At 33.8% G+C, this 25601-nt stretch overlaps 1 protein-coding gene across 3 annotated transcripts in view; it reads right to left on the bottom strand.

Annotated features, from left to right (window-relative positions):
* SLC4A10 (solute carrier family 4, sodium bicarbonate transporter, member 10) overlaps positions 1-25601 on the bottom strand; it is a 409333-nt gene that overhangs the window by 15580 nt on the left and 368152 nt on the right. For all 3 annotated transcript variants that reach the window (XM_012655843.1, XM_012655844.1, XM_012655842.1), the window contains 7 exons: positions 22607-22768; positions 21061-21174; positions 19415-19576; positions 11715-11966; positions 10431-10499; positions 5038-5211; positions 4630-4752 (listed from right to left, as the gene is read on the bottom strand). In XM_012655843.1, coding sequence (XP_012511297.1) covers positions 4630-4752; positions 5038-5211; positions 10431-10499; positions 11715-11966; positions 19415-19576; positions 21061-21174; positions 22607-22768 — 1056 coding nt within the window. The remainder of the gene's footprint in view (positions 1-4629; positions 4753-5037; positions 5212-10430; positions 10500-11714; positions 11967-19414; positions 19577-21060; positions 21175-22606; positions 22769-25601) is intronic.

The raw sequence follows: 25601 nt of genomic DNA, 5'->3' as shown, positions 1-25601 counted from the left end.
ACATTTTGGAAAACCACTGCTTGAGGAAGGAGAATATGTTTGTGCCATCCTAAGATTCAATTAGAAATGATATTCATCTGTATAATTTGGCCATGCTTTCCAATCCACAATCAATTCTGACCATTTTTAGTAAGACATCTTCTATAATTTTTGGTTACTCTTGTTTTTAGATTGCTTTTATGTTTTCTTGACCTTTTTCATGATCCTGCTTTATATAGACCAAAAGGCTCCATGCCCGCTTTTGTTTACTCCTATAGTGTATATGTTAGAGTGAACTTCCAGTAAATCGAGAACTATCAGTATCATGATCATTTCCACAGAGTTGAATTTCCAGGAGTTATCTAACATTAATGCTTTTTCCCGCTGCCCAGAAGCAAACATTCTGCTGGGGTTTTCTGCTTTTAACAGTAGCCTTTTGTCAAATATGTACAATGTCCTAGAGAATATTTAAGTAGGAAGGAAGGCATGTTGGTACTCTGAGCACATTTGGACATCCAGAATTTGATTCTGCAGTCTTCCCTTTACACAGAGCAATGTGCAAAATGTCAGGGTTCCAATATTCATTTCTACCCTGATTATAATCCTTTCTTTCTAAAAACTGAAGCATATGCATATGCATATGCATGAAGTACATGAAAATTTGGAACAGAAGCTCTGCGACCTTGGACTGGCCTGTGTAGCTATTTATTCTGCTTAACTCATTATTGAATTTTAAGGTCAAATGAATGTTTTCTCAGTGCCATAAGACCAGAAATGGGCTACTGATAGGAAAACCCTGGAGGATAAAGGTACAAGCTTGTGACTATCATCAAAAGGACAAGAGGTGAGCCTACTTTAAATTCAAGTCTCAGGGAGCTGAGACATTTCTGCCATTTACCATCTTGCCAGATCACGATCAAAGTTACTCAATTAATTTGAGCAATTGCAGAAATGCAACATTTCTGGAGAACTTGTCCCTTTATCACCTTAACACACAGTCTCCTAAAGACTAGGCCTTCTTATAAGATGCCACAGTAAGATCACATCCTTCCATCAAGTCCATAAGCCTCAAGAAAATAGAATACCGAGATCTAGGCAAACAAGTAGAAAATCAACCAGGAATTTAAGATTTAATGTAATCCTTCTTAAATCTTCCTACTCTCTTTACTGAGCATACTCTTTTAATTTAATTCCAAACTCTTTAATTCCAAACTAGAAAGTGAACATCATTAAACTTCCTTTTCTCTCTCCAGTTTGATGGAGAATTAGCTGTCTTTGCAGTAGTCAGAACTATATTTTAATGTTCAATTATGGATTATTTCTTGATTGTATTATTGCTTTTCTTGTTTCTTTCCGTGTGCTGAGGATCACGTGAAAGTATCATCTTATTAATCCATCTGAGATTTTAAGGATCTGTAAACCTACATGGTTAATGTATTGCAAGGCTTTCCCCTCAAACTTGGATCTGATGGATTTAGCTGTAAAATTGCCCCAGTAAATCTTTAAATCTATATTTGTATTCTTTCAGAAAGCATGAGTTCTAGGAAATTTAGTAATATTTAGTTACTTCTAAAATCTTTATCTTCATATTCAGAAAACAGTAAATACCCATTGGAGTACAGTGGATATATAATGTAAAAAGATTAGACACAGGGTCTCTGCCCTGTGAGATTCATCAACTCCAACATGGGCATATGGCACACATACATGCACGTACCACACATACAAAGCCGTGTGAGTGGTTCTGGGCAATGGGAGTGGCAAATGCTAATAAATTTAAGATTATAACCAAACTTGTTCTCTAATATTTCACAGAAAAATAAAAGGTGAACCTGAAATTTTCTTTGAATCACAATAGGGAAGAACTTTAAACATAATATAGTAGATTACATATCATTTTTAATTTTTTGAAGTTCTAAGGGCAAGAATGTTTCATGGTATGAGTATCACATAAGGAGAACGCTGCAGAAGAGATGATTATATGGCTGGTGCTGTTGCTAGCTTACTCCATCAGAAGCAGTAAAGACATTTGAAAGAAAATAAAAATAGGAAAATAAAGCAAAATTACATATGTACATTACCACGTGAGTGTAATTAATAGTATGGTAAGTCCTCACTTAAAGCTGTTGATAGGTTCTTGGAAACTGTGACTTCAAACGAAACAACGGATGATGAAACCAATTTTACCACAGGCTAATAGTTATAAACAAGACTTAAGTTCCTACAGCACATTTCTGATCACAAAAACATCGTCAAACTTCTAAATAAAGACTTAAAGCACTTTTGATATTAAATATTGAAATAAATGTGAGCTATACATAAATTTAAGAAAGATTAGTAAAAACAAGTAAGATAATGAATTACCTAAACTTTGATGAATCTGTGAGTGACAGTGGTTGTAGAGGTGGCGGGTTAAATCAAAGAATAAATGTTTACAAAGAGAAAATCATAAGGAGCACATTCTACCGCCAAATAATATATGGACTGGCTTGCTGAGTACTTTCATACTGAATTGTTTGTTGTGCATTTTGTACGATTATTGTATACTTGATGAATTTTTATTTTGCAATAATTTTTATTCATTTATTCGTTCATTTCCCAACCTGCTTATTTCCAGTTCAGAATATGGGTGTCCAGAGCCACTCCCGGCAGCTCAGGGTGTGAGGCAGGAATCCACTCTGGACAGGACACCATCCCATTGCAGGGTGCACTCACGTACACCCACACTCACTCAGACTGGGAACATATGGACATGCCAATTCACCTAAACAGCCCATCTTTGAGATGTGGGAGGAAACCAGGGTCCCCAGAAAAAACTCACGAAGACAATGGGGAAAACATGCAAACTCCACCCTGATAGTGGCCTGGCTGGGAATCAATTTTTTTCTCATCAATGTTATAACAAAACAATGTTATTTGAGGACCTGCTGTACTGAAATTATCAGAAAGACTGGAAGAGATGCTCATAGCCAATGAGTTTTGTCTTCAAAATTACTTTCTTTGGAATTTAAACTTTCTTGGAAAATGTTTCAATCTGAATAATTTTAATCACATCAAGTATGGATAACCTAAGGCTTTAGAATTTCCATATTCTTGTGTGTCCATCTTATTTAAATTTTACTTGTGCCAAACTCTGTCATATTTTTCTTGAATGGTATATGAGGATGAGAGCAAATATTTACTAAAGCCCTAAATGGAAATAGAGAATATCAAAATATCCTAAAGTATAATTTTTTAAAAACTCTAATATTTAAATAAGAATATGTTAAACAGAAAAATAAATAACATATTTTTAGTGTTACATTATTAGTAGTAGTGGTATGATTCTAAGTATGCCTTCTACGACATTTGGAAAAATTGAAATATTCATACAGAATTAAGATATGTCATTAGGATCACTCTCTACATGTGGGAATCCATTGGCAGTGATGGGGCACCGTGGAAAGAAAAGGAACTACCAATCACATGTTATGTATCCATATTTATAGAAATTTCTGAGCAGAAACCACATTAGATTTTGTGGCCTAATCTGGCCTCACTAAATGAGCAAAACCTTAGACCCCCGAAACACGTGTAAATGAATTCCCCCAAGGAAATAGGAAATATATTCATAGTTTGAGAAAATACTCTGTAGATAGGAAACTGAATACAGTACTGACTACCTGTTAAAGCAAAAAAATAGAAAGAATAATGCACAATTCTTACCAAATATTTTCTTTCAATTTCATTTCTATTCACCTAGTAATTTTATTTTTATATTTTATAATGAATGGGTTCAATCATTCTGTCGAATGTTGTACTGATCATTTTTTTTTCCATTTGCACCCTTTGTAGTTTTTATATACTTTAAAAAATGTAGCCTTCAAAATAGACCCAAGCTTACATATGAATTTTAAATATGTCATAAAACTTAAATTGTTATAACTTATGAAACAGAATAGGATAAATCAGCAGTCCATGAAAATAATTAAATCCCAAAAGTTTCTCAAACAACATTTACTCAATCTTAAATCACTTTGAAAACAAATCAGAGCAACATTTTTCCTCTTAATCATTTCACATATTTCAAGAATAACTAATTTTACATTAGAATCTTTTTTATTTTTATTTTTATTTTTGAGACAGAGTCTCACTCTGTTGCCCGGGCTAGAGTGTCGTGGCGTCAGCCTAGCTCACAGCAACCTCAAACTCCTGGGCTCAAGCGATCCTCCTGCCTCAGCCTCTTGATACATTAGAATCTTTTGATTAAAACTGTGTTCCTTAGGAAAATACCAACAGTAGTAACATCTCTTTTTTCCTCTCACATATTTTACCAAAAAGCAATCATGACATGACCATAATTTGGAAACAGTTAAGCATCAGCAAGTTTCTGTCATCCACAATGGAAAAATAAGCCTTAGGGTAACTAAGTACAAAGTATTTGCATATTTCATTAGAATTTGGTTTCTTCCTGTAAGATCTTCACTCTCTCTCTGTTCAAATCTTTATGATTTTAAACATTAAACTTTCAAACTACTTCACCTGTGTTTGTTAATAATCACTGTGTTTGTTAATAATCACTGTCTAAAGATAAAAACAATAGTTTTGCAAAGAGCTATTACTATGTTCTTTTTTCCTTCTTTATAAAATACTGATTTTACTCTCACTTACTTCCTTTTCAGCATCTTCTAGTTTCTTTTTCTTACTCTCAGGCATTAAGTCATCCAGCCAGCTGAGTTCTCGTTTGGTAAACAACAAGTCCATCAACTTTCTTACAAATACCAGGGCTAACACCTGAAGTAAATAATAAAATACTTTAGAATGGAAAAGATAGAAGATGTAGATTTGCTTATTTGTTTTTTGGTAGAAAACAAGTCAGTTTCTATTAGGGCTGAGATTAAAGTAACATTTGAAGATACATGTGTATAAAACACATGTATCTTAAGTCACTTATTTTAGTACCAAAGTTTGTACTGGGATTTCCAATAATTGTTGTTCCAGTTTTAGTTCATGTGTTTGTGTTTCCAAAGAGACCAGAAAATCAGAGAAAGAGAAAAAGAGTTGATAGAAGTTTCATACCATCATGGGAAACACAATAGCAGCTCTTGAAACTTTTATTATCCACAAAAGGCCGAGGCAACTCATCTGAATAATTGTGAAGAGATGGACTTTTCGAAGTGGTACATGCCTTAGATATATAAAGTCTGGTTGATGTTTTGCAGGCATCCAGAAGAGCTTTATTCTATCAAAGAGCTAAAAGATTAAACACACTAAATTTCTCTTAGGAGTAAGACAACAATAAAAGCAGGAAAAGTTGATGTTTAATATGGTCCAAAATTTTACGTTCACATGACATATCTGAATCACTCTAAAGTTGATATTTGGGCATCAGGACAATGGGATTGTTCTGCTTACACTGTGAATTTCTATAATTTCTGTTTAAGAATATCCCACATTTTCTCAAATATGGTTATAATTTAGAAGACTTTAAAAATGGCAAAGCCACATAATATTCCATAACAACAACAACAAAAAAAATGGCAAAGCCAATGCTACATGTTGCTCTCTTGGAGAGTAGAGCCCTGGGAGTTAAAACATAATCACCACCCTCTTTTTCATTATCTCACATCACAATCTCTTTCCTTATTTGCCCCTCAAGTATGAGCTTCCTGGATACCCATTCTCTGTCCTCTTCTCTCCTGGAATAGTTCATCCATATCCATGGCTTTGACTTTCACATGCTTGCTAATGACTCCCATCCTAGGTCTCTGCCTTGGCTTTGTCTCTCTCTCCTGAGTTTTAGACCTGCATCTAGCTGCAGAGTAGGATGTTTTAACCTCCTTGTTTTGACTCTGCTGTTTTGACTTAGCCACTTCAATTCTCAAGAAAGGTTTTGATGCTAAGTTTACAAACACAACATCTTAACCATAAAGATTAAACTACCCCCACAGTATCCTGAAATAAAAAAAAAAGATTTAAACTAGATAAATTTTTGTTAACGAACTGTTTTCCAGAGCAAATTTTAACTTAATTTCTTGATTAATGTCCAATACTGCATAGTCAAATCTCTTACATATTTTAATTGCATTTTAATAAAATTATTTTCATTGGGATCAATGATATTTATGTTTCAATTTTGCCATATAGCACAATTATTTTCATACTACCTAATATTATTTTAGATTCGACTCTGAGGCCTTTTTTTTTTTTTTTTTTTGAGACAGAGTCATACTCTGTTGCCCCAGGTAGAGTGCAGTGGCCTCATCATAGCTCACTGCAACCTCCGACTCCTGGACTCAAGCGATCCTCTTGCCTCTGAGGTCATTTTTATCAAGCAAACCAAATTTTCTCAATTTGAATTTTATAGATTAAATTGTTCACAAGAAGCTTAAATCTTCAATCACATTTTACTTACTAACAAATTATACTGCATGTTTTATTTTATGTGGATCATTTGGATAATTTTTCTCAGGCCAATTTTTGCAGTTTTCAGTGTTTCCAACAAGAGGTGATTATTTAGAAAATAATGGTTTCAATCACTGTCAGTCACTGTTCTATTTCATGCCATTTCTACAGTAACATGCATTTTCAAAAGAGTATTTAGATTTTATTAGATAACTTATTAAAAAACTGTAAGAAATTCTTATCAAATGTTCCAAAATCACTTTAATATGTAGACAAACAAATGTCCATGGAGTCAAAATGTTAGAGTCAAATCATCCTGTTTTACCAAAACTTGCTTGTACCTATAATAAAAATCCCAAACTGAACATAACACTATCTTTCCTTCTGTGCTGTCTTATGGCATGACATAATCTTTCTTGCCTCAGTTACTTAAACCAGATTCATACATACATTAGTTCATCCATTGATCATTCATTTATTCATATTCATTCATACTTTCCAAAAACATTTATTAAAACTTCTATGAAGAGTACTAAGTGCTGAACTCATTCCTGGTTCATCTCTCTCCATACTGTCCGTATAGATGTCATTAGGTCTTTTTATTTCTACTCCCTAAATACCATTTAAAATTAGAAGTCATTAAACAAATAAAACTTGGTGCATAATGGAGGTGGGAATAGGAAGGAAATAAAATCCTCTAACTTAAAACTGAGTATTTCCTTTTCTATAGAACTAATTTTTCCCAGCCACCATTTCTCCATTTGTGAAGTTCTGTTATTGCATAAGTGTACTTTAGTGTGTGGGTGCTTCAATTGTTATTGTTTAAATGGCACATTTGCTTTACTTTGGATCCCTAAAGTGTTGGAATGAATATAGATGTGGTTATATATCTGAATACAGAAACAGCATTCATGAGAACATTGTGATCTGTTTTTTCTGCCATCTTTCACAGTGAGAAGCCTAGATAATAAGTTTCTTAATATTGCCAAACAAGCAGGTAACATACAGATTCCTCCACCATATAGGGTAACAAATTATAATAACATGCTCCTTGAACTGTTGATAGTCAGTGTATATTTAAGTAATAATAATCATGGTAAATGTATCCTAAGTTTTGCATTTGGCTTTTAGCATGTCCCAATATCAGTATCACATTTCCCCACCCAGTTAGCTACAATTCCAAATAGTCATTTCTACTGCCTGAGTTCATTGCTCTCTTACATTTTCACAAACCCTGTTTCTCAGTGTGAGACCCTGTTTGTCAATGTGTGACCTGGCTTGCTGTTTCATTTGTGTTATTTAAAATTCATTATACTTAACTTATGGGCCTTTTACAATGTTTTCTTCAATTTTCATTTAAAAGATTCACACCCCAAATAATTCCAACACTTGACATTCTTGTTTAATTCTAAAACTCATGGGTATAAAATCATGAGAGTGGAATTAGGGGGAAAAATCTGTTGAAACCTATCAAAATGATTTTATTTTGTTTCTTAAGCTTCTGCTGCTGTATTTATGTAAGCCTGGGGCCTAATAATAAATACTTTTCACTTACAGATGAAATTAGTACTCGTGGAACTTTTGCCAAAGGCAAAAAATAAAAACAACAACCAAAAAAAAAAAAAAAACAACAAAACCCAGCAAAACAAATAAATAAAACCTCTTCGGTACTGTTCCCTATCTGGCTTACCAAACCAATTCTATCAAAATACCATTTTCCTACGTGAGATTTTTTAAATGAGCAAATTAACCCTAATTTGAGTAAAATTTAAACACATAACACTTCTCAGCCATCTCCCTCTCCCAGTTAAGTTTACCCAGCATTGGGATGAAGGGTCAGTCATACTATCTACTTTGGGTGTTCAGTGGTCTTCCAATGACTTCATGTTGAAGGTTGCCTCAGTCTGACATCCAGCACTGTCCTAAAGCCTGAGTGCTGTTTCTTCTCCCAAAGTCAGAATCCAGTTAGTTGTTCATTCAGGAACTGAGATCCTGTGCTACTTGTCCTTTAGTCAGGTGACTATTCTTTTATACGTTCTGAACAGGAATGAATCTAGTGTCATAGAAAATGCTGCAATTTATATTTTCCTTTTAATTGAAAAAACAACTCTATATAATAAATAAACCTCTAGCCTCATTTCCAATAAAATGTGAGTGTTTGGGCTAAATAATGTTATAAAACAAGATTCTTCAAAGGACAATTTAAGTAGAAATCTGTGTTACTTTCCTAGGGCTGCCACAACAAATTATCACAACTTGTCAGTTTAAATCACCAGAAATTTATTCTTTCTACAGTTGTGGAGGCCAGAAGTCTGAAAGCAAGATGTTGGCAGGGCCATATTCCCTTTGAAGGTCCTAGGGGAGAAAATTTCCTTGGCTCTTCCAGCTTCAGGTGGCTCCTGTCATCCTTGGCTTGTGGCAGCAAAACTCCAATCTCTTCCTCCATTGCCACATAACCTTGTTCCCTGTGTCTCTCTGCATCCTATCCTCTTATAAGAACCACAGTCATTAGATTTAGGGCCCACCCTAAATCCATGATAATCTCTTGAGATCCATATCTAATTACATCTGCAAAGACTCTGTTTCCAAATAAGGTCACATTCTAAAATTCCAGGTAGACATAAATGTTGAGGAAGCACTCATTATTCGATCCATAACAGTATCGTAAAAGAAATAAGCAGGAAGCATTTGCCAACAGCCTCCGTAAAGGTTTGGAATATACTTGTGGTGATTTTAAAATGTGTCCATATATTCTCTGATACTCTTCTCTTTAAGCAATGGAGTTTTCCCTTTCCCTCCTCTTGTGTGTAAGCTGGACTTAATGACTCACTTCTACAACAAATAGAAAAAAGTAGAAATGACCATGTGTGACTTTGGAGATGAAGTCAAAAGGCACCGTGACTTCATCCTCACTCTCTATCTGGTATTGCTCACTCTGAGGGAATTAGGTTCCATGTCCCAAAAACACATAAGTATTCTATAGAGAGGCAACTGTAGCAAAAAACTGAGGCCTCCTACCAACAACCAGAAAGGAAACGAAGCCTCTTGCCCACAGCTGTGTGATAGACATCTGAAAGTAGATCTTCTAGCCCTATAAATCCTTCAGATGACTGTGGCTCTTGTCCACATCCTGACAGCAACCACCTGAGACACCATGAGCCAGAACCACCTGATTAATCTGTTGCCAAATTCATGACTCCCAGAAACTGTGAGATAATAAATATTTGCTGTTTTAAGTTGCTAAATTGTATAATAATTTGTTATGCAGCGATAGAAAACTAATACAATGTCTAAAATATTTAACCAATGCTTACTTAAACAATGCATAGTTCCCTGTATATTCAAAACTGCCTTCATTGTTAGTCTAATTTTTAAAGTAAATCTATACATACAATTCTAATAATAACAGAAAAACAAACATAAAAGGAAAAAAAAATCACCCAGGATCTCACTATTTTAGTGAATTATTTTTATTTCTCCATCTTCCTTTTTAATCTAGCTCAAACTCATAGTTTTAACAACCTATGGTAGGTAGTTTTTCACTTTGCATTATATCATTAGCATTTTTATCATGTTGCTTTTTTGGTCATCATAATTATAAATTTTCAGTGACTGTACCATGGATTACTTAATTATTTTACTACTGTTGGATAATTGGGTTGTTTCTAATATTTTAATATATGTGTTACAATGAACAACTTTTGGTGTAAAGTTTTTTCTATTCTCATGGATACAAGTCCAGAAAAATGATTAGAGTGTCAAAGATTATAAGCATTTGGATATATCTAGAAGCATACTGCTATTAGTTTTCTAAAAGCTGTAAAATCTAAACCTCTTACAATTTTAATATACATATGGTGAATAAAGTACTCTTAAGATTATGAACCTTAGATGCTGGAGAGAATCTTCCTTAACTTTTGTAACTCTGATCAGTTTGAAGAAATTTAATTGTGATCTAAAATCTACTCCTTGGGTGATGTCATTTTCTTAGCTGTCCCATGACTTATCATCAATAGACCTTAAGATAAGTCATCATAGATGTGCTTGCAGTATTGTAAATAATTTACCTGAATTCCCTTTAGAGATGAAGCACCCATATAAAGAAACACTCCATATAGCACTGGCATGGGAATAAACTGTAAAAGAACAATTAGAGAAAAGGCACAAATTATTTTAAAATATAATGTGGTCATGCTATTTTGCACTTACCAAAGAGAAAAACAGGGAAAAAAGGGTATTTTAGAACAGAAGCAGTATAGTACAGAACCAGAAGACATGAGTTCAAATTCCAGCTCTAGCACTTTTTAGCTGTGTAATCTTAAGTAAGTTACTTAAGCTCTCTGTGCCTTAGTTTCCCAGAATCTAAAAAGAGATGATAATAATAAGGTTGTTGTAAGTATTCAATAGGTCAAAATCTGTTTAAAAAAGCATGTGATATATAATGAACAATAATATTAACTATTATTATGCCACTTTAGACACAATTTGAATTTTGTTTCACAATAGTAAAATATTTGAATTAAAGGTAAAGCATAAAGCTAACATTTAGATTTTGTTCCTACATTATGTCATATACTTTTACACATGTGGATTGTTCAAATTTTCTCTTTTTATTGGAATAGTTCATCATCATCTTATGTCTATAATTACTTATATAACAAATTAATTCTTGCAAACTTGTGTAAATGATTAAATAATTTAATTAAAATTTTCAAATTGTCAGCAACTAAAATGAGTTATAACTTATAATGCAATTAGCACACCTTGGAAATACCTGCCAAAATTACATGACAAAATAATTACTCTTTAACGCTCTTCAAAATGGATTTCAATTACTGCGTGAAAAAAATAAGTACATGCCTGGATGATGCCCATGCATTTTTTGGAACATTTAGAATACAAAACTGTGTATGTGACCATGAACATGACTGTGTTCATCTCTACACCTCTATCTTATAGTAAATAATATTAATCATTAATATATCTGTCCATTGACAGGAAAATAGAAAGTTTATGTAGGCTTGCAATGAACTTAGGTCACAAGTCTCTCAGAAATAATGAGTGAATTTGCCCACAGTTTGATCATCATTTCAAAATTATTAAAACAATTTACACTTCAAATTTTATTTTGCCAGACTAAATTTTTATATATGTAAAGGATTCTAAAATACAGGACATAATTTCTCTCCGTTAGGTCAAGATGATTTATATAGACATGGTAAAGAAAGTCATCACTTTCATCACATGCCATGCAATATTTACAAATGTATGGCTTGGATGCGAATGAAATTTTTAAACAATAATAAATATATTGTGCCTTCTCTCAAATTCATAAAGGTGAATTTCATTACCTTCAAAATACTGGTCATAAAGACTGATGAACCCATAAGAATAAAAATCATAAGCCCTGTAACTCTTTGCTCCCGAATGCCAAGAAATTTGGGCTGTTCTCCTGGAGCTGAGCATTCTGATTCCAGTTTTAGACTGTTGACATGAGTGATGGAGAGGACCGTGGCAGCCACAAACCACGGCAGGCCCATGATGGAGCACACACCGAGCATGACAGCCACCATTAATAGATCCAGATGGTACCCACAACCTTTCTGTTAAAAAAAAAAGAAAGGAAGGAAGAAAGAAACTGTGTCAAAAACAGAGCTAAGAATGGCCTAATTGTGAATAGAAACCACTTCCTGACAATACCTAAGAAACCCTTCATATCAGATCTCTTGGAGATAAACTCTTCTTAAACACTCAATTGCCAATTGCCTTCTTTCATCTCAGTGGGTGACTCTTACTGGAAAGAATAATATCATAGAACCTAAGCTCCCTTACATATATTCACTTTTGTATCAATAGAATGCTATCTTGTTCTCATTTGTTTCCGTTTCAGAACTAGGAAAATTCAGCCTCCCCTTAAAAATCATAATTTTTGTATTTTCTGTCTCTGTGATTCTACCCCATTGTCACTGACCTCCAGGTGTTGCAAACTTAAGTGCTTCCAAGGATCATGCAGGAAATGTAAAGGAGGAAAGAACAGGTGCAGTGGGATATGTGGAGACCGCTCTCTTGGATAGAGTGATTAGGTAAGGTTGTGAGGAGAGAAATCAAAGATGGGGAAAAGCATCATTCCCTTCTCCCTCTGTGCCCCGCAGGAATTGAAATTGTAAAGCGTCAGCCGTAGCCAAAGGCTTGGCCTATTTTATGTTCCAACTTTTATTTTTAATTGTTACTGACCACTTCATGAGAGGCAGTATAATAAAGTCGTTAAGGATATAGGTTCTGGTAACAGACTGCCTGGAATCAGATGCTGGCACAACCAATGACTTTGGGCAAATCACTTAACCTCCTGTGCCTCTTTTTTCGTATCTGAAAATTGATGATGATGATAATAGAAGGCACCTCATTGGATAGTTTTAAGAATTAAATTATTTACTTTTGCAAATCAGTTAGAAGAATGTTTACTGTAGAGTAAGCACCCAGTAAATGTTAAGGTACTGTAACATTCTAGTGGTTAAACAATAACTTTTTCTTTTGTACTCATTGTGTTTCAAAGCTCCCCAATAAAACTATATGTTTCTTAAGAGCAGACAACTTATCATATAATTTCTCAATATTTCCCATAGTTTCTAGCACAAGCATTAGCACACAATAAGCAATCAATAAAAGTTACAGAATGACTTTTTTTTCTGATTTTTCTTTTTATTTCAGCATATTATGGGGGTACAGATGTTTAGGTTACGTATTTTGCCCTTGCCCCCCCCCCACCAAGTCCGAGTTCAAATATGTCCATCCTTCAGTGGTGCGCATTGCACTCTTTGTGTATGCATATACCCGTCCCCTCCTCCCTCCTCTCCCCTCCCCCTCCCCCTGCCCAACATCCAATAGATGTTATTCTTATATGAGCACTTATGTGTTCATCAGTTAATATCAATTTGATGGTGAGTACATGTGGTGCTTGTCTTTCCATTCTTAGGATACCTCACTTAGCAGAATGCGTTCCAGCTCTATCCAGGAGTATACAAGAGGTGCTATATCACCATTGTTTCTTAAAGCTGAATAGTACTCCATGGTATATATATACTACAGTTTATTAATCCACTCATGTATTGATGGACACTTGGGTTGTTTCCACATCTTTGCAATTGTGAATTGTGCTGCTATAAACATTCGGGTGCAGGTGTCTTTCTTATACAGCATCATTTGATTTTTGGGTAGATGCCCAGTAATGGGATTGTTGGATCAAATGGTACTTCTACTTGTATCTCTTTAAGGTATCTCCATATTGCTTTCCACAGAGGTTGCACTAGTTTGCAGTACCACTAACAGTGCATGAGTGTTCCTATCTCTCCGCATCCACGCCAACATTTATTGTTTTGGAACTTTTTGATAAAGGCCAGTCTCATTGGAGATAAGCGATATCTCATTGTGGTTTTAATTTGCCTTTCCCTGATTATTAGAGATGTTGAGCATTTTTTCATATGTTTTTTGGCCATTAAAGAATGACTTTTTAATAATGAAATATATATCACTGAAACAGGTCTTAGAATTAAATTTAATAAGTATAATTTTAAAATAAATATAGCAGTTAAATTTGTTATGATCATGAGCAGAAGTTACCAGTTCTTCTAGAAGAATAATTTTGGCTGGCTTAGAGGCAGTTTTATCAAACTTCAAGCAATTTGTAGTTAATGTGAAAGCTCATATACCCTGGAATGTGAAACATACTGGGTATTTGTTGCTATTTGTTATGGTAGTGTTTTCTCTCTGCTATTTTATTTTGTTAATTGTCTTCTTATTAAGAAAAAGATTCTTAAAGTCAGTTGTACTTCTTTTCCTCTCTGCTTATTCCTATCAAATTATAAAAGTGCAAGAGATAATAGTGAGGAGAAAATGGGAGATATCCACCTAAGAACCTTTCCTCCTGTGTTGTCCCCAGTTCAGTGATACCCGTTGTTGGGTCAGCTTAGCTGGGGCAATGCTACAGTTCACCAAAATCTCTAAACTTGGTTTCTTTGATGAATATGACTCTGGAAACTTTTTTTGCAGGTAACTCAGGAAAGAATTTCATTTGTAAGAGCTGAAGAGTGGAAAGAGAAATATCCTGTTGTCAGCATAACCAAAAAGGCATAGGAAGAACCTTTACCAGGGTCATAATATGGTTTCTTGGACCTTTTGCAAAACATTTTGGAAGATGTAGTTCCACTGAGGGGTGTTTTGTACTAGCCATTCTAGGGTGAGGATACAGAATAGTGAAGGACCTAACCACTCAGGCCCCTGCCTCTGAGGGAGTACAGTGCGAATGGCGCCCCTGGAGCTATTTTGCAAAGTTGCTGCTGAGAGAGAATGAAAGATGTAACAGTTGCCCTTTGCTGCGAGACGAACATGAGAGGAGGGCAGACGCTGGGGCCCTGAAAGCAGGGCTTGTGTTTTTTAGCACACCTAAAAACTTTTCCAGGGTCCAAACTCCCTACAGCTTAATAACATGAGGGAGACCTTCCTCATGATAGTGATTTCCTATAGCTCTTACTGAGTGTTTTAAAAATATGATACAAAAGTAAACAGTGGGATTCTGGATTGCAGGAAGTGTACAAAATAATTCTTTCAGAGAGAATAATTTCCTTTTTAAATTTAGAAAGCTAGCTTTGAAAAGTACAAATATATAATGAAAACAAAAATATAATCTCCCCCTGATTATGTTGTACAACAATGGGAGCATCTTGATTTAATGCAAACCAAAGGAAATAAAGCAGCTTTGGCACTTCCACTAATTAATCAGCATCCTTCTTGCCTTTCATTTTAAAATGTCTTTAAAAACTTGGTCTTCTTAACCAAATTATTAGCTGATAGGCATGCCAGCCAAAGGGAAGTATCCCTTTGTCAGAGAGAGAACTCTGCACCTCCTAACATATTTCTGTAGATTTTTTTCTCAAATAAAGACAGAACTAGAGCTTTTATTTTCACATTCATCCATGAATCACGCGAAATGGACATATGGGAGGAAAAGGGAGCACAGCAACAGGTGATGCTACACCAGACCCCACTAAAACCAACATGCAGCAAGACAAGAGGCCAGCCAAGAGGACCATCTGATACCCAGATGCCACTGCTGAAAAAATTCATTTCAAAGCTTGGCAGCAATTTCCTGCATCTGTCAAGTTAACCACATAAAAGACTATAGATTGACATGAAGAACCAGGCTGACAAAGAGGGCAGAAAAGAACATATCAAATGCCATAATCATCAAGAGAATGTGGTGCCAAATGAATGTTGCAAATGCATTCATTTACTCAAGTAATCCGGGATTGTATTGCTGTTTATTAAAAATGATGTCAAAAGAAGCCTGAACTGTCTACAGAAACATGTAGAAATCCCATAGTTGTATCTTAACAGAAACTTTCTTTTCTGTAAGATAATAAATCTGTTTCTTTTCACTTTCAGAGAATGTGCTTAAGAAAAAACCAAGCAGATATTTTTAATGCTTTTCAAAGGGATTCAGTTAACCTATGCCCATTCCACTTCTCTAAGGAAGAAACAAACAAAATGCTATAGAGAGTATGGATTTATATGTATATCTATATATAACACATATGATACTTTGCATTCTCAAATTTTTTACAGTTTGCAATTTCTTTCACTCTTCAGCCACCCAAAGGATCATGAGGGCAGTGAGTTGGCATTTTGCTAATTTTGAGCTCCCTCATTCGCAGGAAGTAGTCACTTAGTGAGTTGGGCTTAGCCTAATGCAGCAAAACACAGCTTTATTGTGTATGTAGTAACACTCAGACAATGATAAAAACATTTTTGCTGGCATGAGAAACATTATCTAAAAGAAAAATAACTATTAGTTTTGGCAATGGAGGTGAAGAAAAAGTGAAAAAAATATCTAAAATACAAGTTTGGGAGAGAGAAAGAACAAAATGAGGAATTCTGAGTTGACTTAGATATATGATGTAGACTTAAATAGACACATGATGTCGCGTCTACCAGGTGCTTGATACTGAAACTAGAAAACATGATTCATTAAACAATTTTAGGGAATGCTCCAACCAAGGCAAAAATGGGTTTTCAAGTCATAAAAGAAAATTAGCAAAAGCTGAAAATGGTTTTCACAAGCAGTTAAGTTGTAGTCTGGGGATAAACTCAAGAAACACATCTTTTAATGAAAATGTGGTTCAAGTCAAAGCCAGGAGACTTTGCAAACATTTCAGCGAAGCAACAGGTGGGGAAAACGAACTAGTTACTCTGAGTGAATAATGTTCTGAGAAGGTGATTTTGTTGTTATTAACAGGAAAATCATCAGCATCAGACCACACTCTACTAAAGCTTACTGGAGACAAGGACTATAGGCCCCAAAGAATTTGATGTAGCTAAAACATGTCTTCACTGGAAGTAACTTGCATTGAATACATCCATATCCAAGGAGGAGCATGGAGTTTTCAGATTCATAGGGGGCAAAAACAGACTGATTCTTCTACCAGTGGCAATGTAGCAGAGTTTATGATTAAATCAGATTTGCTCTATCATTGACTAAATCCAGGATGTTAAGGGGCAAATATTTGAATCTTTTAACTACATAATTGCTTATTTTTATAATAAAAAAGTTTAGTAATGTAGGCTCAAGTTTATTTCAGTGACAAAAATATCAAATTCCTTAGTTCTGCATTTAATTCTGTAATGCAAGTACTTGAAAGGCCCACTTAAAGAATGCATTACTACATTTTAGTTATTCTGCACTATATGTGAAGGAGGAAGTTAGTGTATTTGTCAGTTTGGAGCTTTGGAAAGGCTGTGAATGTCAAGGGACAATACTGGCTCATGAAGAGCAACGAGTAAGAGCGAGAGATGTGTGATTTATAAGACGGAGAGACCTGGAAATAGCAAGGATACAGAACAGCAAAAAGGTAATATCACCCTCCACCAAATCTTCGTTTACTTCTAACTTTGTTTTGATGTGATTTCATTAATACTTAGAAAAAATGCTGGCTGAATCAGTTTATCTGATAGCCTTTACACAGGGTAATTTTTCAGTGAAATCACTGGGAGTTCTGCCGAATTATAAAGGCTAAAAAAATCATTCTTTGAAAGGTAAACAATGATAATATAGCTTACTTTCTTCCTAAAACAGGAGTTTTTAGTTCATTTTTAGACATGTGTCATATAATGAAATATACATAGCAATTAAAAATGAGAAGTCAGATATATATTGTTGATACGGAATGAAAAAAAGGAGCAATATGTACTAAGAAAATACATATTTGGGTATGTATCAAAATGTAAACAATGTTATTTCTAGGTGATGAAATTATAGTTTTTCACTTTTGTTTTTAACTTTTTAAATATATGTATTACCCTCTAATCAGAAAAATAGAGATGCTTTCGGTTTAAAAAATAAACTTGTATCTAGGAAAAATGCTTTCCTACTTTTTAGAGAGTAGCAGAGTAACTTAGTATTCAACATAAAGTGCTTAAACTTGTTTTTATAGATTTAATTAACTGTGTAACTTCAATAATAAAGTCATGGCGATATTTGCTTTTGCAGAAGGGATATTTTAAAGCAAATAATATTTTTAAACTATTGATATTAAAAAACTAGGCTATTAAAGTTGGAAATCTGAATTCCTTATTTTGAGAAATAATTCTGTAAATAATTCAAAATTTCCAATATTGAATGGCCTACTTCAGTGGTGTTTTGAAGCCAACTCATCTAGACTTAGTGAGGCAATTATAAAATTTTCCTGCCAGTTGATGTCACGTTGATAGCTTGAAATGGGCCATAGGAGGAGTATTCACACCATGGAAATAGGCAAACATTATAAATCAAGGTCTCCCTTTTTTTACACTAAGGTTAAACATGTATTGGCACATTACTAGTCTAGTTCCTAAGACTTTATGAGATATTTTTATAAAATATATTCGTAATAAATATTTTATTTGTTAAAAACTGCAAGTGAGTTGAATGAACTCTTTTTAAAAAAGGTTTTGAGAACTCTTAAGTTACTTTCTACAAAGAGAATGAAGAATGCCCTTTGTTTTAAGATAGACACACATTCTCTCCGATATATATACACAAAATTCCCTCTTAGTAAGATTTATTACAAACGTGTGCTTTCCTACATTTATGTAACTATTATATCCCATCAAAATGTTTAATCAGAGATTTTTTTCATCTCTCTAACATACTTATAAAATCCTATAAAACATGATTTCTGTTGCTCTGACAATGATTTTTTTCCTAGAGTTTAAAGGGTATGTGAAGATAGCTGGAAATTTCCCCATGATACCAGAACAAAACAAGGTTGCGCGTGTTCTGTTTTTACAAGGTTTGATTCAGATTATTTTAACTATTCAGTGATTGCATTGATTTTATTTAACATATTCCTGTAAGTGATGGTGCTCACATTACATATCTCAGACAAATTGCATACCCGTAAACAACTTTGATTATTCAAAATTGCAAAATGGCAGGATCAGAATATGTAAAACACATCCATATTTAGTTATTCTCTTTGTAAAAAAAACTTATTGAAATCTGCAATAAAACTCAAAGATGTCACTTACAAACTGTAACATTTATGGCTGGGTTTTGTTATAGGCAGCAGAGAGAATAATAATTAAAGAAAATGAGAAATATGTGAAGATGTAATTTTGTTTCGATAATAAACTCAATGTAATAAATATACCTAGGGTTAAATAGAGGGATAGAGGAATCTCAGATGTAAGACAAGTTGGTAAGGTTGTACTTCATTAGAATAGATTGTTATTTCATTAAAATATGTTAAACATGGTAAAGTTAAAACTTTGACAATGTTTTTTAAGACCTGAAGATAAGGTCTCAGACTTTATAACTCACCCAAGTGCTACAAAGAAATAAATTTTCATCTCATTGTGAGACAAAATATCTCATAAGACAATAAAAATTTTGAATCTAAAAACATTATTTTAATATTTCACTGTATTCATTTGAATACAGAATATAGGCAAAGTCTAATGAACATCAATTGATATCAGTTAAGTTAGAATTATTTACATTAAAATGTATGTTAAAATATACCTTTAGCTTATGCTCTTTTCTATTGATGATGACAGCTGTAATCTGTTGGTCCATAAAAATTAGAATAGTGCAAAGCAAAGCTGGAATAACAGCAGCTATTACTGTCCACCATGGATTTGGACCTAAAGGTGTAACAAACCAGCCACGATCATCTCTGGTGGGCTGTAAAAAGTAAAAGAATATACATAGTTATTAACTGGATTAATGGATACCTAATCAAATTAAGTCTTACAGATGCCATAAGGAAAGTCCTAATCATAAACCGATGAGCTGAGTGGTCTATAATGAATAATAACAATACTCATAAAGCATTTATAAGGTAGCAGCCACCATCATAAGTGCTGTAAATATTTTAACTCATTTTTTTCTTCACAACACCTGAAAGAAGATGATACAGATAAGAAAATTGAGGCAAAGAAAAATCCAGTAAATTGCCAAGGTCCCAAATTTAGTAAGTGGCAGAGATGGGATATGAACTCTGACAGAGTGCCTCAAAAAAATCTGTGTTCTTAATCAATACTTATAAAACTAAAATAATATTAATATTTACCATTTACTATTGGCAAGTTTATTTACGTTTACAAATAGCATGTTGACCATTGTGCTAGAACCGAGATAAAAAGATAAATAAGTCAGAGCCTTTTTTCAGTTTAGAATCAGAGACAGACATATAAACAGAATATTTAAATATGATATTGTAATAGTTACTTTGATGTGTGCACAGGCTATGGTGCGAAAATGGAAAAAAGACACTTGATCACATCAGAGGCTCAAGGAAGGGTCCCAAACATGGCTGATGTCTGAGATGATTCTTAAAGGAACTCACTCTGACAATGACCCTATGAGGAGTCCCCAGCCCTATTTGGTAGATGAGAAAATGGAGGCTCAGAGAGGATAAGGAACTGGCTCAGGGTCACCACAGGTTGAGTATCCATAATCTGAAAATCTGAAATCTGAAATTCTCCAAAATCCAAAACTTTTTGAACATCAACATGATGCCACAAGTGGAAAATTCCACACCTGACCTCATGTGACAGGCCACATATATTATTAAAAATATTGTATAAAATTACCTTCAGGCTATGTGTATAAGTTGTATATGAAACATAAATGGATTTTGTGCTTAGACTTAGGTCTCATCCCTAGGATATCTCATTGTGTTTTTGCAAATATTTCAAAATCCAAAACAATCTGAAATCTCAAACACTTCTGGTCCCAAGCATTTCAGATAAGGGATACTCTACCTGTATCTCATTAGTAACATGATCGGAATTCTATTCCAGACCTATCTTTATCTGTTTTTCAAGCCCTATCAGCTGTGCAATTTTGCATCAAGATAATGCATTTCCCTTAGTTTTGAAATGCTTCTTTAACTGTTAGGAGAGTTGTATATAGATACATCAATTGCTACAGTTGACAGGAAATTTTTTCAAGAAACCATTAAGTTTGTATTTTGTAATTCTTATTTTTTTTAATATTAGACCAAAATTTTAGTCATGCTGTGTGTACTTTATTTCCTGCTCTATTAATCTATATTCTTTATATTTTCATGAAAATCATAAGTACTAGGTTTATAGACATCATTTAAATGAAGATTAGACCCAGAGAGATGGAAAGATAGAGAGTAAGTGGTAGGATAAATTCACCTTGAAAACACTTGGTACTTGCAGCTTTGGAGATGGGATTCCAATGGCATAGTCAATTAAAACCATACACAGAATTGTAAGAAAGACAGCGAAGTCACTAACTATGGATCGAACCTAAAAATAATGAAAACACTTATCACTTGAAGGAGCTATAAATATCAAGGAATACTCAGGAACATAATCTAGAATAACACTTTATGATATAATATCTTAATATTATATTTTATGCATACTGTAAGATTATCATTAGCTCTGTCAGAACCTGAATATACATTTATGTATTGCTATCTTTAAGATTGGCACACACTCAAAATTTCCAGAATGAGGCATTATGGGATAGCTACATGATAGTTGTGTTGTTTTCAATATTTATTTAAAATCTAAGTTTATTATGAACTCAAGTATGCTAATATTTAGAACACAGAATAAGGTGGAATGGCTAGAATTTGGCTGAATTTTAGGGCTCCTTCTCACATAAGTAACATTTTAATATGATAAACCTGAAGTACCATAAAATAAAATTATCTATTTTTATTGAAGCATAATGTTTTAGCTTATCTATGATATAAGTATGGCAGTCGGAAATATACACAACAGAGTGGGAAATTTAAAATTTATTGTATGTAAGCCAATTTTTAAAGTCATTTTTCATTTATAAGGCCAATTTTGAGCAAATATCCTCATACAATTATCAACAAGATCTGGTTTCTTTTAAGATGCCTTTATGACACACACACACAAAATGTTTGAGATTGTTGTTTCAATTTAACAAAAAAAATTTTTGTATTAATCTGACTATGCTTTTGGCAGGAAAATCTTATTATACCTTCGAGAAGGAGGAGATGACCAAAAAAAGCCCTCTGTGGAAGGAACAATTCTTGAAACATTTTCCCAGAGTGGCATTTTAATTATAATCTATAGCTCATCCCTAAAAAGCTTGTTTCCTTGTTTCTTTTCTTTTCTTTTTTTTTGGCGGAATCAGACATTATAGGTGTTACTTTGCAGTGTTAAATATTGAACTAAGCTGTTTCTCTGTTTACTTTCCTTTCCAAATATGCAGATGCAAACGTGGTGGGTTAGGGGGAGCGACTGACGCTTTAAAAACTGAAAAAGAGAATAGTGTTCCAATGAGTCTTGTAGGGGCTTTCCCAATTAGAGAATGCAGCATAGGTTCCTCTGAGGTATCTGTCACGCTGGAATAGTTCCCACTGTTCACTGGGCAAGAAAGTGACAATCAGTAACGCAATGTGTGCTGTGAATTTCCAAAAACCTCAGTGGGAAAGTGGGAGTTGATCCTTGGGGTCTCCAGTGAGGAGAAACGCCTACAGGGAATGTGCACTCCTGGCACCTGCAGCACGAAATGCTTTCTCCTCAGCCCCCCCCCGCCCCCCCACCCCTAAACTGGCAGCTCACTCACACAAAAGCCTTTGAGTGGCTTCCTTCATTGCAGCAATTGCTCTTTCTTTTATCCTAAAACACACAGGACTTCTGAACATGTTGTATGTTAGTTTACAATTATATCAGAAAATTCAAATAGTCTGAGTACCTTGGTTGGAAAATATCGGCTAGTCTTGAACTGCTTCAGGGTGGCTGACAGAGTAACCGTAGAAAAGAACAGAATCACTGACCAAAATAGAACATCTGGAACATACGGATGATCATGGCCACAGGCTCGTCCAACGTACTCTCCATGCAGTGACTTGCATTCCTGCCAGAGGACGTAACACAGACGGAGCTATTGAGAAAAAAACTGGATGCATTTCTTTCAGAAAACTAATATCTTCTGATCAATTGCAGTGAGATGCTGAAGCTTTTCACTGATGGAGCTCACGATGATTTAAGGACGTTACATTATGCTTTTCAAATTTTATTTGCATAGGTAGTGAGAAATATCAAAGATTTATATTATATAAAATTTGAACACAAGCCATTTTTTAAACTTTAAATTTAAATCTATAAAACTAATTGACTTCCCAGTTAATGTGTATTCAACTTAGTATCTTCTAAGTTCCTAACACCGGATTTATTGAAAATAGGACATATTTGATAGTGAATGGTTACTAAGGTTAGACACTATGCCAAGTCACTTAAATACATCCCTCTAATTATTTCTCATACCAACCCTATAAAATAGGTAAATGTTTTTATTTCTATTTCATGTCTGAGGAAACTGAGGTATAGAGAGGAGAGGTTAAATAATTTGTTGTGGCCTCATCACTGCTGGGTGGCAGCAGAGCTGTGATGAAAATATAATTCCTGAAGTGGGAATGTTATTGCATATTAAAGAACAATGATTTTGTAGAATTATCTAATTCAAAAGCTACCAAGAAAGATGATAAAGGCAATAAGAAAGCTATGATATATAATTACTGAAATTAAATTGTGAGTCAAAGAGGGGATATTGAACTTGGATTAAAGAACAAATGAGAAAAAAATTACTACATGAGCAAGGCAAAGCTCATGTTTTACTATGACTTTTCTGTGGTCTTTTTTTCTGGCACTATGTTTCTATAAGCCCCCGAAGAATCACATCTAATTACTGTCTTAGCCATGAGGTGGCAGCAAAGTCAAAAAAATTTTCTTTCTCCAAGAAAAAAACATTAAATATTTTGAAAGAAAAAAATTCTTTTAAATTCATTTTGGTTTCTCTTATTTTATTTAAAAATTAGATTACTAAAGTATTTGGTTTTTATTTAAAAAGATAGAAAAGAATAGTTTAAATGATTCAGTGACCTCATTATTCCTTCAAGTATTCTGGCCCCAAACAAAAATTGAATTATACAGAGAGATCTTAGGGAAAATTATGGACTGGTAGATTGATCACCAACATAGAGCATGCCTAATGAATCAGATATCAGGCCCTGGAATCCTTGTATAGCGTAAAATAAATACTTTCAAAAGATTCTAGAATAAATCACAAATAGCTATCTCGTCATCAGAAAACAAACAACTACTAAAATCTACTTGCAGTAGGTAGCTATCCTAAGCCTAAGATTCTTGAGAAATACGATTATTACACCTTATAATTGTCTAAAAGAATCTGCCCCCTTTTCTAATCTAACTGCACAAACCTTCCTTGATAGCTAAAGTTGAATTCTCATTATCCACGTTAAGCTAACACAGAGGACTATAAAACTTGCCTAATTGAAAAATCACAGAAAAATCCCCCAGGCCTTAATTATAGCTTTAATTTTCCTTCTCTCAAAACTCCGTAAAAATAGATAAAGTAGCAAAAATGAATCCTTGTGTTTTTCAGCCTCTTCTCCTGTGCCTGTCTAGAAATGCTAGTAGAGCAATCACTAAGCAATGTAATGGGTGAGCAAAATGACTAAATAACAAACAGGAACTAAAAGTTCCATGATAAGAACATTATCTATAGATTTGTGAGCATCTTCAGTCATTTGTACAGGTATAATAGTCTTCTAAATGGTCCTTGGATTTGGCTGGGTCTTGGTCTCAATTTTTCAGAACATAGATGCTATTTAAAGGATCACTTAACTATCTTGTAATCTATGATAAATTGCCAGTGGCCTGCATAGTTACTTTCATTCAAAGCAAATTTGAAAATGTTATTTATTTTTCTTTTTTTGGAAGAAACAGGGTGTTAATTTCAAAAAAAAGATAAAACCATGACCTATTAAATTTGACATTTATTTTCAGGTTTATACTAATTGTACCCTCAACACAGACACACATGCACAAGTACATGTACACATACACATGCACACACGCATATATGTGCACTCACACATACAGAGTAAGTCCTGAAATTTAGAAGTGAAAACCAAATCCAAATCCTGCTCTCTTCTTTTGAGTCTAACATATGGTTTCACTTGCAATGGGTACTCAAAAAATGCTTGTTGACAAACTGATTTCTACTAATTACTCTTCAAACACATTTTAAGTTTCAACAATTCTATAAGTTGGCAAAAATTATGTTTGATAAAATAAGAAATTAAAGTTGGAATTAGGGTCCTGCCCCTTATGTATGTACAAGCTAAATACTGAATTCAGGCATTGAAATGATATTTAACTAATTGCTAGTTAACTTCTTGTAAATATTTTAAATCTTTATTTAAAGATTCTTTATAATGGCTGATTTTGAGATACTGCTAAAATTACCTAGAACACCTAAGTATTCTAGCTTATCATAAATATTTGCACTAAATAGTAAATACGTGAAATGAAACTGTTTTTCAAAATGATCATAAAGTATTTATCAAGTATTTAACACTTACTATGCATATAGCAGTTTAGGAGAATCAAAGAAATCTTAAGTTCTTTGCCCTTGCTGAGTTGGCAAGGTATAAATTACAATTCATGAGATATGTAACAACTCAATAAAACAATACTGGACCTGCCAAATAAATAATATGTAAATTAAATTTATATCACTATTTTAACAAAATTAGTTAAAATAGCCATTAGCTCAGTGCTTTATTAATAAAGTGCTTTGATGATGGTAGATTGATTATACTGAGAAGGAAAAATTAGCATTACAATTAAGACAAAAATTTTAACGGTCTTTGTTGACTTAAAAG

Source organism: Propithecus coquereli, unplaced genomic scaffold, assembly GCF_000956105.1.
Source record: "Propithecus coquereli isolate 6110/MARCELLA unplaced genomic scaffold, Pcoq_1.0 Scaffold49, whole genome shotgun sequence".
NCBI classification, from domain to species: Eukaryota; Metazoa; Chordata; class Mammalia; order Primates; family Indriidae; genus Propithecus; species Propithecus coquereli.
The sequence above is the reverse complement of the archived record's forward strand: the minus strand, read 5'-3'. Positions and strand labels throughout refer to the sequence as shown.